We start from the raw sequence: 16,463 nt of genomic DNA, 5'->3' as shown, positions 1-16,463 counted from the left end.
TTGTGTTTTTCTTGCGCGTTTTCTTCACGCAATTGTCAATGGGACATTCTAATATTAAAAACGGATCGCAAGTTGGTGCCTTGCAATTTCTGTGTGATGCGTTTTTAACATTAGAAAGTCCCATTGACAATCGCGTGCAAAAAACCGCAGTGATATAGCGTGAAAAAAACACGCAAGAAAAACGCAAGTGTGCAGGAGCCCTTATACTGCAAAAAACAAGCCCTTACGTAGCTCTGTAGACGCACTCTTAGGTCACTTTCACACATGCGTTCAGATAAACGCCGCTCAAAACAATAGCATTTTACCACAATTTCAAGAGCCGTTTTTGAACTCATGGTATAGGGTTTGACAGCGCTTTTTAACGCACCAAATCATTGTGATGGGCGATGAGGTGCGTTTACAAATTCGAATACGCAGCAAAATAGAAAAGACAGCACTCAAAAATAAAGCAAAGGTCTTCGAGGCCCTATTGAAGTGGGAGCGTTATACTGTGATTAGCACGGCACCCAGGACGCCGTCCTAATTGCGGTAAAAAGCGGACGGTGTGAGAGCGAACTTACTGAAGTCAAGGCAGATTGTGTTGTGACTGCAACCCGCAGATCGCAAATGTCCAACTTTGCTGGACTTCTTGCAATCTGAAGGTTGCTGTCGTGGCTACCTGTGAGTCGTAACACAACTCATATTGACTTTAATGACAGTTGGAGGTTGCAAGACTACACAGCAATCTTTGGACATGTGACCTGTGTCACCATGTAGCCCTAGCTTTAGGGCTCATTATTTTTTTTAATTTTTTTCATCAAAGTATTTTTATTGCTTTTTTGTTAACATCACTTATACAATTATTTCGGATATCGTCAAAGCTTGGATACTGCTATGTAAATACAACTTATGAAGATTAAACTGCGGTATTGCTGTATGCATCAACAAATAAACTTCCTTTAAAATCCAGTTTCTTTTGGCTATGTTGTAACTAGTGGTTAACTTTTGCAATGGTGGATGGGGTGAATGGGGTAGGAGGGAAAGGGAAAGACAAACAAGGGGAGGCAGGGGGTAGTGCCAGGGCTCTAGGTTGTGTACATTGTTTTGTCATAGGTACTCGTGATCCATCCTCGTCACTCGCATGAACCTGTGTTTAGCCATCTCAAGAATCCAGGCGTGTTGCGTATATCTATCCACGCAGCCCACGTTCGGTAGAACTTGTCATATCCTGTCCCTTCTTCCGTTAGCCTAAGTCTCTCCATGCGTTCTATCTCATCCATCGCCCCTACCCATGCGCTTCTGGGTATACCTGAGCTCTGTTTCCAGAATCTCGGTATCACCTGCCTTGTGGCCATGATGAAGAATCTCAATAGACCTTTTTGGAGCGACGGGGCACTGCCTGGCAAAATGGATAGTAACGCCAGCTCAGGTGTTAATGTGAGTGGTTCTCTGCTCACTGCTACGAACAGGTGTTCCATATCTTGCCAGATAGGTGTCACCATAGGGCAATCCCACCAAATGTGTATCATTGAGCCCACTGCTACCCGGCAACGCCAGCATACATTCGGGGATGATGGGGAATAATGCGTGTAGTTTCTCTGGAGTCATGTACCATCGTGATATGATCTTAAAGTTTAGCTCCTGGAGCCTACTGGAGATGGACATTTTATGTGTGGGTTGGAACGCTCTGCTCCAGAGCTCCTCGGGGACCGGCCTGCCCAGCGTCTCCTCCCAGGCTCTTATCCACCTGGGTTGGTGATTTTCCAGGCTCTCATCCAACAGCTGATTGTAAAGTAATGAGACTGTGTGTCTGGGGGTTTCCGTGGCACAACATAATTTCTCGAAGGGAGTGTAACTCATGTTCCATCCCGAGCTAGGTTTGATCTTTATTAGGTAACTACGTATCTGAAGGTACTGCATCCATGAGCCCGGGGGGACCCCCCGTGTTCCTTCCAGGGACACTAGATCTCGCATGCCTCCGGGCTCCACCACCTCCCCCACCCTGGCCTCCGCTCCTGTTGGTATGAACCTCAGTCTGCACGCCGATAGTGTCGCCGGGAGTTGGGGATTCCCGACTAGTGGTGTGAGGGGCCCCGGGACCGCGGTCCTGCATCCTCCCCTCCACGCTCCCAACATTGTTCGTATCATGCTTGATGCGTCTGCTTTCTCCCAGTTGGTGTTTCCTGGGATCCAGAAGACCCCCCTTTTCTCGACAATGTTATTTTCAATCTCTATTTGCACCCAGAATTTATCTGTCCTATGATGGTATAGGTCTAAAATTAAGGTGCCTATGGTCGCTTTATGATATAAACGAAAGTCCGGGAGTCCCACCCCCCCCCCTTTTTTTTCTGTTTTGTGAGGCTCTTGTAGCTGAGTCTTTTGGACCCTCCCTTCCATATGAGCTTGAGTAATTGACTTCTAAGGCTATTAAAGAAACTATTCGGGGGGTTACATGGTGCAGTTTGGAAGATGTATAGTAATCTTGGGAGAATATGCATCTTTACCGCGTTCATTCTACCAAACCATGATAGTGGGGCGCTCGTCCATCGCTCTAGGTCTCCCTTCAGGGTTTCTAATATGGGTTTATAATTAAGCTCGTATATCTGGGATATATCTGTTGGGATGTGGACCCCCAGGTATTTGAATGAATTGTATTTCCAAAGGAATGGGAAAACCGCAGCTAGATCGTCGGCCTCCCTTCTGGGAATCGATATGTTAAGGATCACCGACTTCTGGGCATTTATTTTATAGTTGCTGAGTTTGCCAAATGCTGTAAATTCCTGCATGATATTGGGAAGGCCTATTCGGGGTTCAGCTGCGTAGATTAAGAGATCGTCTGCAAAGAGTGAGGTTTTATGTTCTTCACCTCCCACCCTTATTCCTTTAATCAAGGAATTGCTTATGATGGCATTAGCTAGCGTCTCCATCACTAATATATAGAGGGAAGGGGACAGGGGGCACCCCTGGCGCGTGCCATTCTTGATCTCAAAGGGGTCAGATAGGTTGCCGTTGACCCTGACCTGAGCCGAGGGGCCCCTATATAGTGCCATGATCCAAGCTAATGTCCTAGGTCCCAGTACGACTTCCTGAAGTGTCGCCTCCAGGAATCTCCAGCTTACCCTGTCAAACGCTTTTTCTGCGTCAACAGAGAGCAAGCATAGTGCCGTTTTCCTCCTTTTCACCCAGTCTATCAGGGACAGGGTCCTGACAGCGTTGTCTCTGGCCTCTCTCCCCGGTACAAAGCCGACCTGATCCCTGTGTATAAGTCGGGGTATCAAGGTGCTCAGCCTGTTTGCTATGATTTTGGAGAAAATTTTTAGGTCACAGTTTATGAGCGATATCGGGCGGTAGTTACCACACGCTAGAGGGTCTTTTCCCGGTTTGGGGATTAGGACTATATGTGCTTGCAGGGCCTGTGGAGGAAAGGGGCAGCCCCGGGACACCGCGTTGACGGCCCTCAGGATCACATCAGAGACAAGGCTCCCACATGACTTATAGAATCCCGGGGAGAACCCGTCCGGACCTGGGCTCTTCCCCGTTTTGATTCCTTTCAGTACCTGCGTAATCTCTTCCTCCTCAAAGTCTCCCTCCATGGCCTGAGACTCCTTTGCAGAAAGGTGTCTTGTGACATGGCGTCCTAGGTACTCCTCTATCTTTTGCTTGTGTTGAGTATCTGGTTCTCTCTGTGTTTTGGGAATGTTGTATAGTGTGGAGTAAAATAGGCGAAATTCCTCCATTATTTCCCGTGGGGAGTGTACTCGTTTTTCTGTTGAGGAATTGATGGAGTGTATGTGTGGTGGGGCCGATCTAGGGTGTAGTGTTTTCGCCAACCATCTGCCGCTCTTATCACCGTATTCGTAGTAACCGGCTCTAATATTATCTCTTCTGGCAAGGGCTTTCTGATCCAGGATGTCTAGTATTTTATGCCGAAGATCTGATATTTCGGTTTGTAGGGCGGGGGTCGCTTGGGACTTATTTAGCATTTCCTTAGCATTGAGATCTTTTATTAATTGGGTGAGTCTTGCTGTCTGATCTTTTTTAATTCTAGCTCCATGAGATATAAACACTCCTCTCAATACACATTTCAAAGTTTCCCATTTTATCGGGGCGGGTGTGGGGTCCGTGGCGTGGTCCAGTTTGAAATTTTCTATCGTTTGTTTTATATCGTTTAGACAGGCTATGTCCTTGAGTAGGTGATCGTTAAGGCGCCACGTGGGTGTCTTCTTTTCTGTTCCCCCAGGAACCATGGATGCAAACACCGGGGAATGGTCTGACCATAGAAATATATCTAGGGAACAATGAGGGTCCCTGTCGAGTAAACTATGTGATACAAATATGTAATCAATTCTATTGTAAGAATTGTGTGCCATAGAATGAAAACTGTAATCACGCTTACCCGGGTGGAGAATGCGCCACAGGTCAATCAGATTCATACTCACTAACGCTTTCTGAACCCTTCGGATGGCTGATCTGGTGAGTGCCGAGCGTCCCGTGGAAGAGTCTAGTCGGGGGTCCATACACATGTTAAAATCGCCTCCCAGAATAATCTGGGTCCCCTCTGCGAAGTCCGCTAGTCCCCGAAGAGCTCTGGAGGCGAAAGCCACCTGTCCTTGATTAGGGAAATAAAGGTTAGCAATTGTTATAATCCTATTGTCGATTGATATCTTAAGAAATATATATCTCCCATCTGTTCCTATTTCTTGAGATAGGATGACAGGTGTTATGGATTTATGGAATGCTATAGAGACTCCACAGGTTTTATTCTCCGGGTGGGTGGCGTGAAACCATAAGGGGTAGAATTTGTTTTTCCCACATTCCGGGGTTCCGGTACGTGGGAAGTGTGTTTCTTGCAGCATGGCGATCGTGACCCTTTTCCTGTGGAGCCTGTACAGCACCTGGTTCCTTTTGTTAGGGCTATTAAGCCCCTTTGTGTTAAAGGAGCATACATTTAGTCTCTCCATCCTGTCATGTGGGGAGGTGATATTGTGGGTCAGCGAGTACCGTTAGTTGAGATCTTCTTCTTACCAGGCACAACCTAGGTTGGGGGAGGGGGAGGGTCAAACAAGAGGGAAAGGGGGGAAGGAAGGGTAAGGGGAACATATGACCACTTGTAACGTTTTGAAATCTTGTCATTTCTGGTAGGACATGTGGTTCTAAACTAACACTTAACATTCGACTAACGTTTTTGCAGCAATGCATTGCTGCGGTCCCTAGCGGGGGAGTGACTGAGTCCGGTCGGGTCTGGGTCCGGGCCTCGTCCACCCTCTCCACGGCGGCTGAAGAACGCTGTGTAGAGCATCCAATCCTGTAAATCACTCAAAGAGCAAGAGGGTAAAAGAGAGAGGAAAAGGAGAGAAAAAAAAGAAAAGGGGGGGAGGGGAAGGTGGGAGGGAGAGCCACAGAAAGAGAAGAGCAAGTTGAGAGCATAGAGAGGGGGGGACTCCCTGATTTGTCCCGTGGGAGTCTGTGGCCAGTTTCGGAGACCTGGAGGGCGATGTAGTGTTGGTTTCGGGAGTAAGATGTCTGTGTTTTATCGGAGACGCCTTGCTCTTGTAAGTCCCTCTATTCCTAGGATGGGTCTGTTGCGTCGTTTGGGCTTTAGGTCCAGGCGAGGATCTTTCAAATTATAGGGCTCATTATTTTTGACGGAAAAATTAAAGTGTTTTGATACCAAAATGGCTTTTTTTTTCTAACAAAACATGTTTTTTTGTAAACATTTAAAAATGAAATACTTGATATGGCTACAATCATAACTAACGATCAGTATGTCATTTACAGCACACAATGAACTTTGTAAAAAATTACAGAAAAACCCCACTATATGAATAAAAGATGATTAAAAAATTAAACCTAATAAAAATACCAAAACAGTGACAATAAAAACAGTTAGGCCGGCTGTCCACGGGCGTTGCAAAGTCCCGCGGCAGATCTCCACCGCGGGAGCCGCCGCCCAGGAGCAGGAGCCGCACACGAATATCCGCCGGTCAGCCTAATCTAATAGTTAGGCTGACCGCGGAGAATCGGGACAATTCGCAGCATGCTGCGAATTGCCCGCAGCGAGCGGAGAATCGCAATGATTCTCCGCTCATGGACAAGGGGCAGGCGCTTTCCATAGTAACGCTTTACCGACGGTGAATACACGGTCGTGGACAGGGGGCCTTACTAAAAGACAAAAAAAGTTGCAACGTGGCAATGAAAGTTGAAAAAAAGAAAGAAAAAAAGAAACCTAAAAACTGCTTGCTACTTGAAGACCCCAAACAGGCCAGTTAGTATGGGGTTAGGTTTGTCATAATAACAATTCTACTGCTTATCATCAAAATATAGAAGAAGTAATTCTACATGTCACCTATGGAGACTACAATAAGCAGGCATATTATATCAGCACATTATATGACATATGGTGACAACGCAATGCAATGTAGTCATTTATCTTATCTCATACTAAAGCCGATTATAATGATAAGACATGGTGTACACAAGTCATACCTGGTGTAACTTGGATGGCAGGTCTATCTCTGTCATACACATGACGCCAATACTTATACATCTTCCTGAGCCGTGGGAGAAAATCTCAACGGGTCTAAACAAGAAAAACAAAATAGAGGCATTATGTTTAATTCATTATTCTTCTACAGTCTGTTCAGATTTAGAATTAACCCTTTTCATCTCATCACAACAGCCCCTTTCCACATTGTAGATAGTTGGCCCTACAGCGGAAATGAATGACCGTTCTGCCCTTCCCCTGAATATAACAGCAGATCGCCAAGTACCTTCACAACATAAAGGAGCACACAGCTAACTTCTGCCTAACCAAAACCCAATTAGTACGTTTTGTTGAAGTAACTTTGTGAAGTCTAGGGCTTAAGGCTGCCTGTCCATGGGTGAGATGTCATAGCGAGATCCGCGGTGATAAAACGCACGCGGAGATTGCCTGACTGGCTTTCCACTGGATAACTATTGAAAGCGCAGCCCGACGTCCACGAGCGGAGAATCATAGCAATTCTTTGCTCTAATTCTGAGCTCATTAGATAGGCTCATCGTGGAGAACTTGTAGTGCTTCCCCCTCCTATCCTGCTGCGGAATATTGCTATCCTGTAGACAGGCAGCCTAAAGGGCTTATCCAACCAAATGTTTCTTTGCTGGAGGTCCAAACGCTGAGACTCCCAGGAATCACAATACGCCTGGCTATAACCCAGAGTCTCATGAGAGTAAATGGTGCAGTGATCAGGCATGAGCACTATAGTTCCATTCTCCCAAGGGTCTTGGGGGTGCGCCATTCTTGTGATACCAGTGAATCTTAGTGCTTGGGTCCTCAGCAATCAAAGACCCATCCTGTGGATTTATGTTTTATGTCATTATTTTGGGGTACAAAAAAAAACTGTTTAATGTTCACTGACTTGCCAAAGTCATGGGATAGCTATATGTTATCTTGTGATGTTGAATACTGGCCAGCGTGCTCATGACCGGAGCATGATAGTGGCTGTCAAACTGATGGGAAATTCCTCAATCCACAGTCGGGAGTGGTATTATCACTCCTTAGGGAGAGCACCTAAAAGATGATTATGACATAAAAGGCCATTCATGCTCCTCTGGGAAATTTATGCAAATAAAGAAGATGGAACAATACCTCTGCAGCGCCACCTATTGGATGGCAGTATTCCTGCAAATCAATGTCTGACCATTTATACGGGTCTTTGGACCAATGATTGGGAATTGAAAACCAAGCCAGAATCCATACACAGATAGCTGTTTCAGGGCATTTTCTCTTCATCAGTGTGCAGTAGGATTCTGGCTTGGCTGGTGAGAAGACTATTGCATAAGTTGGGAGGGGTATTATTACTCCTTAGGGAGACCACCTGAAAGATGATAGAGTAGACATATAAGGCATTCATGCCCCTCTGGGAAATATATGCAAATAAGGAAGATGGAGCAATTCCTCTGCAGCGCCACCTATTGGTGTTACGTCTATATTAGGAAAATGCATATAAATAAAGAGAGGGACACTCAATCAGCCACGGTCTACTTAGGTAAGCAAAGAATTAGTGAAAGTTAGTAGTAATTATTTACACAAGCGGGGCAGATAAAGATTTCTCTAACCCCCAAAAAGTGGTTGCCTCCAAACACCCAGGTAATAAGCAGAGTGTTTTATTCCCTAATCCAACGCATTGTTAAGGTTATATACAAACAACAACACTATTATATCTGTACATACAAACATTGTACCTCCCCATTATGGGCATTTCCATTCAGTGGATAATGGTGCGCAAATGCTGAAATTCACGTGGTCACGTGTCACGCCAGAATGCAATGTGATTCTTCTCAGCAAGAGAAACCAAGTAATCTTGTAGATATTGTTACCATGCAGCAGTTGCTGGTCCTCCCGGGGCGGTGGTGTGCGGGGTCCCGTGGTCGGAGCGCATCCCCCCGGCTTGTTGTTCGACTGCCGGGGGCGCGGCTGCCAAGCCGGCGTGGTGCTATGAGTGCAGCTGCCGTGCACGATCTCCCTTTTATGTTGTTCTGTTGGGAGTTGGCTGTCTCCCTCTCTCCGCCCCTGGGCGGAGGCTTTTGTTTAAAGGTAAGGCAGAGACTTGCAATGACTGCCAGTTATTGGTTTCCCTCAGTGTGCTAGCTAGTCTGCCTCTGTTTGTCTCCTGTTTCTGTCAGCTTGTCTGCTATACCTTGTTTTTATCCACTAGGTTTTTCCATCTGCCTCAGTTCTTCTTAGTATTGTTCGTGTTGGTCATTTACATCTGCCTTTTCTGTTGGTATTCTACCCTTTTCATCCAGGTCGCTTTTTCGGTCCCTAGTTAGAGTAGGGACCGCCGCCCAGTTGCCCGCCTGGGGTTAGCCAGGAGTGGAGGCAAGCAGACAGAGACAGGGGTTGTGGATGAGATCTAGAGCACCTGGGCTGGCATATCACGGGTAGTATACCAGAACAGATATGATACATTGTAATGGCTAACAAAAAAGACATGATGTTATAGCGAGCTTTCAAACCTACTTAGGATTCTTCCTCAGGCTTTATGGAATAGATTCAAAGATATATATATATATATATATATATATATATATATATATATATATATAAACACATACATGTAAAAAAGGCACAGACATGGTGTGATTAATTTTTGCTTAAAACAATAGCAGATCAGGATGAGTAGAGGAGTAAATATTTAATTAGTCCACTGGTAAGGGATGTGAAAGTTTTATGGTCCCTAAATTGATGTTAAGAGCTCACTGGTTGGACCAGCAGACTAGAAAAATAAAAATTTAACCTTTATTAAATAAATATTAAAAATTCTATGAATTGAGAGTGTCAAAGTTGGTTTTAAACTTGTACTCGCAAATTCTTCTGTGACGTTGAGATTTGAAGTTGCCTTTTAATATAGTAACTTTCATATGTTCTATGTTATGTCCATGACTAGAAAAATGCTCAGCCACAGGTAATTCTATCTTTCTTTCTTTATTATATTGTCTTCTAAGTTTACTGGGTCTTAAATGTTTGATATGAGATTAGTGACTGTTTGGGAAGTAGACGTGGATTCACTGTGTCAACCTACCAGGTATGCAATGACCCGATCTGGCAAGGCCGACAGCTGATCCTCTAGCGTGCAAAGGTGAGATACCAGATGACTGCGACCCAGTCCGGGAATGCAAACTAGGGAAGGTACCTAGCAATGAGCTAGTATGCAGGGAGGGAAGACCCTGCCTGTAAGCAGGGCTGGCGTCCTGATAAGAACGACCCTGCAGTCTTCTAGGTGCTGCCTAACCCTGACAGGACAGAACACTTATATAACAAAAGATAGACCAGGACTGGGAGGAAACAAGAGACAGGGGAAGAGACAGTCTTGCAGGGAAACACAGAGGAACAGGTGCAGAATATATACAGAGGAGTGCAAGAACAGACAGGACGACAAAGTACAGGACACAGAATGCAAACAGGATACTTGCACAAACTGGAGTTAGCTGAGAGCCAGAGAGTAGGTCTTCAGACAACATCAACTCTGCAGCACTGATGTGAAGTCCCAGCACAGCTATATAGGAAGGAGTTTGGCAAAGAGTCTACAGCTGAGCAGAGAAGCCCTGGATTAATTAACCATAGCAGTCCTGGAAGCAGGTAAGAAAGCTCAGGTTACAGGGAGAGCAAGATGACGCCTATGTCTGCCAGCACAAGGGAGACGGAAGTTAGTTTGAACAAAGGATCTAACAGTGACTTTGGATTCAGGGACTTTGGGAGAATAACGTTTATTTAATTACTGCTTATTTGAAATTTTGCATATATTACTTTTTATCTAATCTATCTGTATGATGCCCATTTAGAATGTGCTCCATGATTGACAATGCAATCCACTGTACATCTTGTGTCATGTATGCAGTCCTTGAATAGCCGTTTGAGGGTGCATATTGCTGAACAAAATGTGAGCGGGTTGCGCATTCAGAAGCCCAGATACTGGGTTTAAATGAGAGCCTTGTAACATTGAGATCCATTGCCATGAAGGAAAAGAGTTTGCTGCTCACTGTTCAGGCACTCGCTGGTGTAGATGTGGGGGTGGATGGTAGTTTGGGAGTGCAGGATGATCAGGCAGCTAGCTGGCTGACAGGAGGACGGAAGCGATCTAGGGAAACTAGTCCTGAACTGGTACACCTCAACAAGCTTGCAAAGTTTGTGAATGAGGTAGATGCCATTACAGGATTAGCACTGCTGCTGCACAACATGGCCTCTGACTGCTGGGGAATGTCTGCTCCAGTAAGAAGGGGAATAGGAGCTCAAGATAGACTAGACAGTTCCTGGTAGTGGGAGACTCAATTATAAGAGGGACACACAAGACAATCTGCTACAAAGACCAGGATCGCCGAACAGTGTGTTGTCTTCCTAGCGCTCAAGTTCAACACATCAGGGATCGGGTTGACAGATTACTGGGATTGGCTTAAAAAGTATTTCAGGAAACTAGTATGTAAGCTTAGGGAGAGGAGCTCCAAAAGTAGTATTTTTTGAAATTCTTCCTGTACCATGTGCCACACCAGAAAGAGATGCTATCCTGGAGTACCTCAAGGGAAATAGCAGTATAACTCTATATCAGCATGGGTTTATGGGGGGTCACTCTTGTCAAACGAATCTGATCAGCTTCTACGAGGAGGTAAGTTCTACACTGCTCTAGGGAAAGTCATTGTATCTTGTGTGTCTGAACTTTTCCAAAGCGTTTAATACTATGCCACATAAACGGTTGGTATATAAAATAAAAATTCTTAGTCTGGATGAGAATGTGTGTAAGTAAGTAATTAGCTCAGTGATAGAAAGAAGAGGGCGATTATAAATGGTACATATTCTGATTGGGTGACTAAAATGTCAGTATTTGCAGATGATACAAAACTATGTAAAGTAATTAAAACAAAAGAAGTCACAAGGTAGTTGCAAGAGGATCTGGATAAGTTGGAGCTTGGTCAGAAAAGTGGCAAATGAGGTTAAACACTGAAAAATGTAAGGCTATGCACAGGGGCAGAGGAAATACATGTCACAATTACACACTTAGTAGGAAACCACTGGGTAACACTGACATGGAAAAGGACTTGGGGATTTTAGTTAACTGTAAATGTAACTAGAACAACCAGTGTCAGACAGTTGCTGCCAAGGCAAATAGGATCATGGGGTAAATCAAAAGAGGTCTAGGGGCAGATGATGAGAACTTTGTTCTTTCTCTTTACAAGTCCCTGATTAGACCACACATGGAATATTGTGTACACTTTTGGGCACCGGTACTCAAGAGGGACATATCAGAGTTTGAGCGGGTACAAAGGCGGGCAACTTCAGAATGGGTATACTACAATACCCAGAGAGGTTATGAAAATTAGAGTTATTTAGCTTAGAAAAAAGACAGCTGAGGGAACTACCTAATAACTATGTATAATATATCAGGGGACAATACAAAGTTCTCTCCCATCATCTCTTTATACTCAAGAATGTGACTGTAACAAGGGGGCATCCTCTATGTCTAGAGGAAAGAAGGTTTCTACACCAACATAGAAATGGGTTCTTTACTGTAAGAGCAATGAGACTATGGAATTCTCTGCCTGAGGATGTGGTGATGGCAAATTATATTAAAGAGCTAAAGAGGGGCCTGGATGCCTTTTTTGTACAACAAAATATTATACGTCATATTCACTAATTATTTCAGATGGGTTGGTGAATCAGGGAATATTCTGATTGCCAGATTGGAGTCAGGAAGGAATTTTTTCTCTTAAATTGTAAAAATTGGCTTCTACCTCATTGTCATTTTCTTGCCTTCCTCTGGATAAACATTGGGGTTTTTATAGAGTGAACTGGATGGATACGAGTATATGTCTTCTTTTGGCCATACTATTCATTGTAATAGACTTGGGTCATCACTTACATGTAGAGGAAATAGTTTTTAATCATAAACTTAAAATAATCAAGCTTCAGAGATAAAAAATGCTCTTTCCGCGCTCCTGCTGGAGCTCCTCTTTGAACCAAATAAACTGTCGTAGCAGACAGTATTAATATACATTAATCGTAGATTTATTTCCAAAATAAAATTGCATGCAAGTGGAAATCTTTGCAGCAATAGTGGTACAACGCGTTTCAGCGTTCTATAAACGCCTTTCTCAAGTATAAAAAACAATTGAAATGCAACATTTAAATAGCAAGTCTTACCTTTCTGGAGGTGGGAGTTCCAACCCCGCAAGGCACCAGGTGAGTTACTTTCATTATTCACTTTATGGTGGCGCGGATCGTTACTTTGAAACTTAAAATAATAATATATTAGGAACAGCACACAGGTTTTTTTAATATGGATATGTGTTCAAAGATACATCCAGGAGGAAATAGTTGAATCACCTGGTGCCCGCAGTCCAACCCAACATGAAGGAGTCGACCACTGCACCTTAGGAACGTCCCTCCAACTTTGAAACACCTCACTCCCTTCTAACCAGGAAATGGTGAACTGCAGGACGTCTTCACCGGATGCCAAAAGTTCCCCGGGACAATTAAACAAAGAAACAATTATAAAAAGGTTGTATTGCACTTCTTTATTGGGGGAGAGTAATCTTATCTTCAATTGAAGTTAAATCACTTCTGTGGGAGGTCCCCTCAATGGAGACTACCCAATCCTGGAAAGTAAGGCTTTTCTACCATGTAGGTTTTCACCAGGAAGTCCAAAGAAATCTTTAGAGTATTTAAATTGCTATTTATTAGACAGACGTATAAAAAAGACTAACAACATAAAAAATCAAGGGAGGGCAGATGCAACTTGTTTCCGGGTACTTGCGCCCCTTTCTCAAGCTTGAGAATGGGGTGCAAGTACCCCGAAATGCGTCACATCTGCCTTCCCTTGATTTTTTTATGTTGTTAGTGTAGTGGCCCGAAGTCAACGGGCCCCTTCATAATGTTAAATGTTTGTCTTGTGCAACTGTATTTTTAGTGTCTTCTATGTTGTATGCATTTGATGTATGTTGCACCTCTGTATCACTGAATGGGTTAATGTCTGGGTTATGTCTAAGAAATATATCTTGTTGTATGTCATGTGGCTATGTGATATATATATATATATATATATATATATATATATATATATATATGTTTGCAAAAGGGATGCAAGGTAGTCTATGCAAGTCTGTCTGGGGAGTCAAAAGAGAGTTTTACAGTATGCAAGTTGGTTAACAAGAGGAAGTCAGTGAGTGAGCCATACATACACTGTCTGGTCTGCGTGGTCCAGAATGAAAGAAGCTGAGAGGTACCCGCTAGTTTGGCCTGGGACTGCCTCATCCAGGATGTGTCGGTGCTGCTATTTGCACTGAGAGTGAGAGAGAAGGAGAAGGACACCAGAAGAGTGAGTGAGTAGAGAGTTAGAGAGTTTTGCTGGGAGCAGGATCGTACAGATAACTGGGACTGTCGATTGTCTGGATTACCCTGAGAAATCCTCTCTATCACACGATCTTCGGAGCGTGTAGAGTGTTTCTGTACTGTTACTGTTCTTTACTGGAATTAAGTAAACAGATATTACTGACTTTTCCCGTTTTGTCCAGAATGTTTTCCCTGTATGTGGACTAGTTTATTCAAGATGTTGGAGTTCAACGCAAAGGATGGATCGGTGGTCCCATGCGTGTCAAGAAGATTACAAGTATCCTCCTGTTACATCCCCTGTGATCTCCGTCTGTCAGTATTGTGGTCAGGTCCCGAGCTACTCCCAGGTGAGGAGATGGTAGAGCCCAGTGACAAGGCTGTTATCTACCCTGCCATCTCCTCAGCTGTGGGCCCGCTCCTCGCACGCTGCATTAGTCTTTTTTATATGTCTGACTAATAAATAGCAATTTAATTACCCTAAAGATTTCTTTGGACTTCCTGGTGAAAACCTGTGTGGTAGAAAAGCCTTACTCTCCAGGATTGGGGGAACTCCATGGAGGGGACCTCCCACAGAAGTAAGTGATTTAACTTCAATTGCAGATAAGATTATTCTCCCCCTGTAAAGAAGTGCAGAACAACCTTTTTATAATTGTTTCTTTGTTTAATCATAAACTTAGGTACAAGTTCTTTATAATAGTTGATCTGTGAAATTGTTCACAATGGCCCAGTTGCTTTTGCCTTGCACTGGACTTGAATGTATGAGAGGTTGAATGTGATTCTCTTGTCTCAGCTTTAACCGTAGTCAAATGAAATTCCAAAAATGTCAACATTTTATTCTGCACAATTTTAGTTTTCTTCGCAGGGCAGATTTTACATCTTTATTTTTCAAGCTGTAGATCAGTGGGTTTATCATGGGCGCTATGGCCGTGTTGAACAGAGAGAAGAATTTATTAAAGCCCATGTTGCTTCCGCAAACTGTTACCATGTACTGTAAGACAATAGAAGAATATAACATAACTACCACAATGATGTGTGAGGAACACGTGTAGAAAGCTTTGTGTCTGCCAGCGCTTGACTGTATTCTTAAAATACATGAGATAATGAAAAAGTAGGGAGTTATAGTCAGCGAGAGGGAAATAATCATGTCCAAAACTAGAATGCAAAGATTCAAAGCTGTAGTGTCACTGCATGTAATGTCCAGGATGGGCAAAACATCACAAAAATAATGATCAATTTCCTTGGAAATGTAACAAGTGAACTTTGAAATGATCACAAGGATAGAGAGCGCTGTTATGAAGCCCAAACCCCAGCTGACCGAGGCCAGCAGAGCACAGAGATTACGACTCATGATGGTGCAATAATGTAACGGCCGACAGATGGCTACATAGCGATCATAACTCATGGCAGCCAAAATTGAAAGCTCATTAGTAGCTAATGCAGTAAACATATATAACTGAGTCAGACAGGCCGAGGTAGAAACCACGCGGTTTTGTGTTACGTATATAATTAAATTCCTATGTAGCGCTGTAGTGGTGCTGAATATGTCTATGGCAGACAAGTTGGAGAGGAAGAAGTACATAGGAGTGTGCAGGTGGCGATCAACGCTCACCAGTAGGATAATGGTCAGATTTCCACCTAGACTGATGAAATAAATGAGAAAAACCAGAAGGAAGATGAAAAGTTGTAGTTCAGGAACATCTGAGAGCCCTTTCAATCTAAAGCCTTCTATCATGGTCTGGTTTGTGGAGTTCATGGATGGACTTGGTTTTCTTTCCTAAAAAAGTATATGCACAAGGACATAAACTCACCTCTAGGTATTAATGATAATATCAAGACAGCAATACACCCTATTTGGCATGGCTATGTTACTCCTTAGGGAACTTTCACGAGTGACGGAATAGGCTACACAACGCACTGCAAGTCACGGTAAATTCCACACTAAAATCTGCAGGCTACTTGTGGATTTTGATGCAAAATTGAATAGCTTAAAACCTATTTGTGCAGCAAAATCCACAGTTAGACCTGCAGATTTTTGTATGGAATTCCACAGCTGCAGATTTAGCAGCGTCCTGTGGCATAATTTCGTCCCATGTTATAGGTCCCCCATTGGCCCTGTGCTGAAAACTTGGACAGACTAATTCTCAAGGGCTACTTCACAGGGGCATATGCATTTTTGCGACTGCCTCAATGCAATGTATTTGCGGCATGAACAAGGCTTTTTTGCACATATATCAGTGCATTTTATTGTATTTTTGGCACATGCAGGACATGTTTATTTGCACACATCTGCCCTGCTATAAATGCCTACTTAACCTAATGATCCTTGGTGCGCAGGTCCTGTTTTTTTTGCCCGTGCAAGAAATGTGCATGTTAAAATGAAAAATGTGTACGAACCAATTAATATCGATGGGTTCTATTTTGTGTGCATTGCGCACTATACGCCCCTGTGAAGGTGCCCTTAAAAAGTGCCGACTGACAGTCAATCCCATGTTTAATTGTAGCAATTCGTCTACATTATGTAACTAACTAATGCAGGAAATAGAATCAACTGATGTGTGAAAAACAGTACAAAACCGCAGGGAAAAAAACACATCTGGGCCTCATTAGGCTGAATAGCTTTTCA

At 43.6% G+C, this 16,463-nt stretch overlaps 1 protein-coding gene across 1 annotated transcript; it reads right to left on the bottom strand.

The window, feature by feature from the left end:
- Positions 1-14,663: 14,663 nt before the first annotated feature.
- On the bottom strand, positions 14,664-15,593 carry LOC136581063 (olfactory receptor 6C3-like). Its single transcript, XM_066582055.1, has one exon. It carries the CDS (start codon positions 15,591-15,593, stop codon positions 14,664-14,666), a length of 930 nt encoding a protein of 309 aa, XP_066438152.1.
- Positions 15,594-16,463: the final 870 nt, after the last annotated feature.

The sequence above is a fragment of the Eleutherodactylus coqui genome, chromosome 10, assembly GCF_035609145.1.
Source record: "Eleutherodactylus coqui strain aEleCoq1 chromosome 10, aEleCoq1.hap1, whole genome shotgun sequence".
NCBI classification, from domain to species: domain Eukaryota; kingdom Metazoa; phylum Chordata; class Amphibia; order Anura; family Eleutherodactylidae; genus Eleutherodactylus; species Eleutherodactylus coqui.
This window is presented reverse-complemented; position numbering and strand designations above follow the sequence as displayed.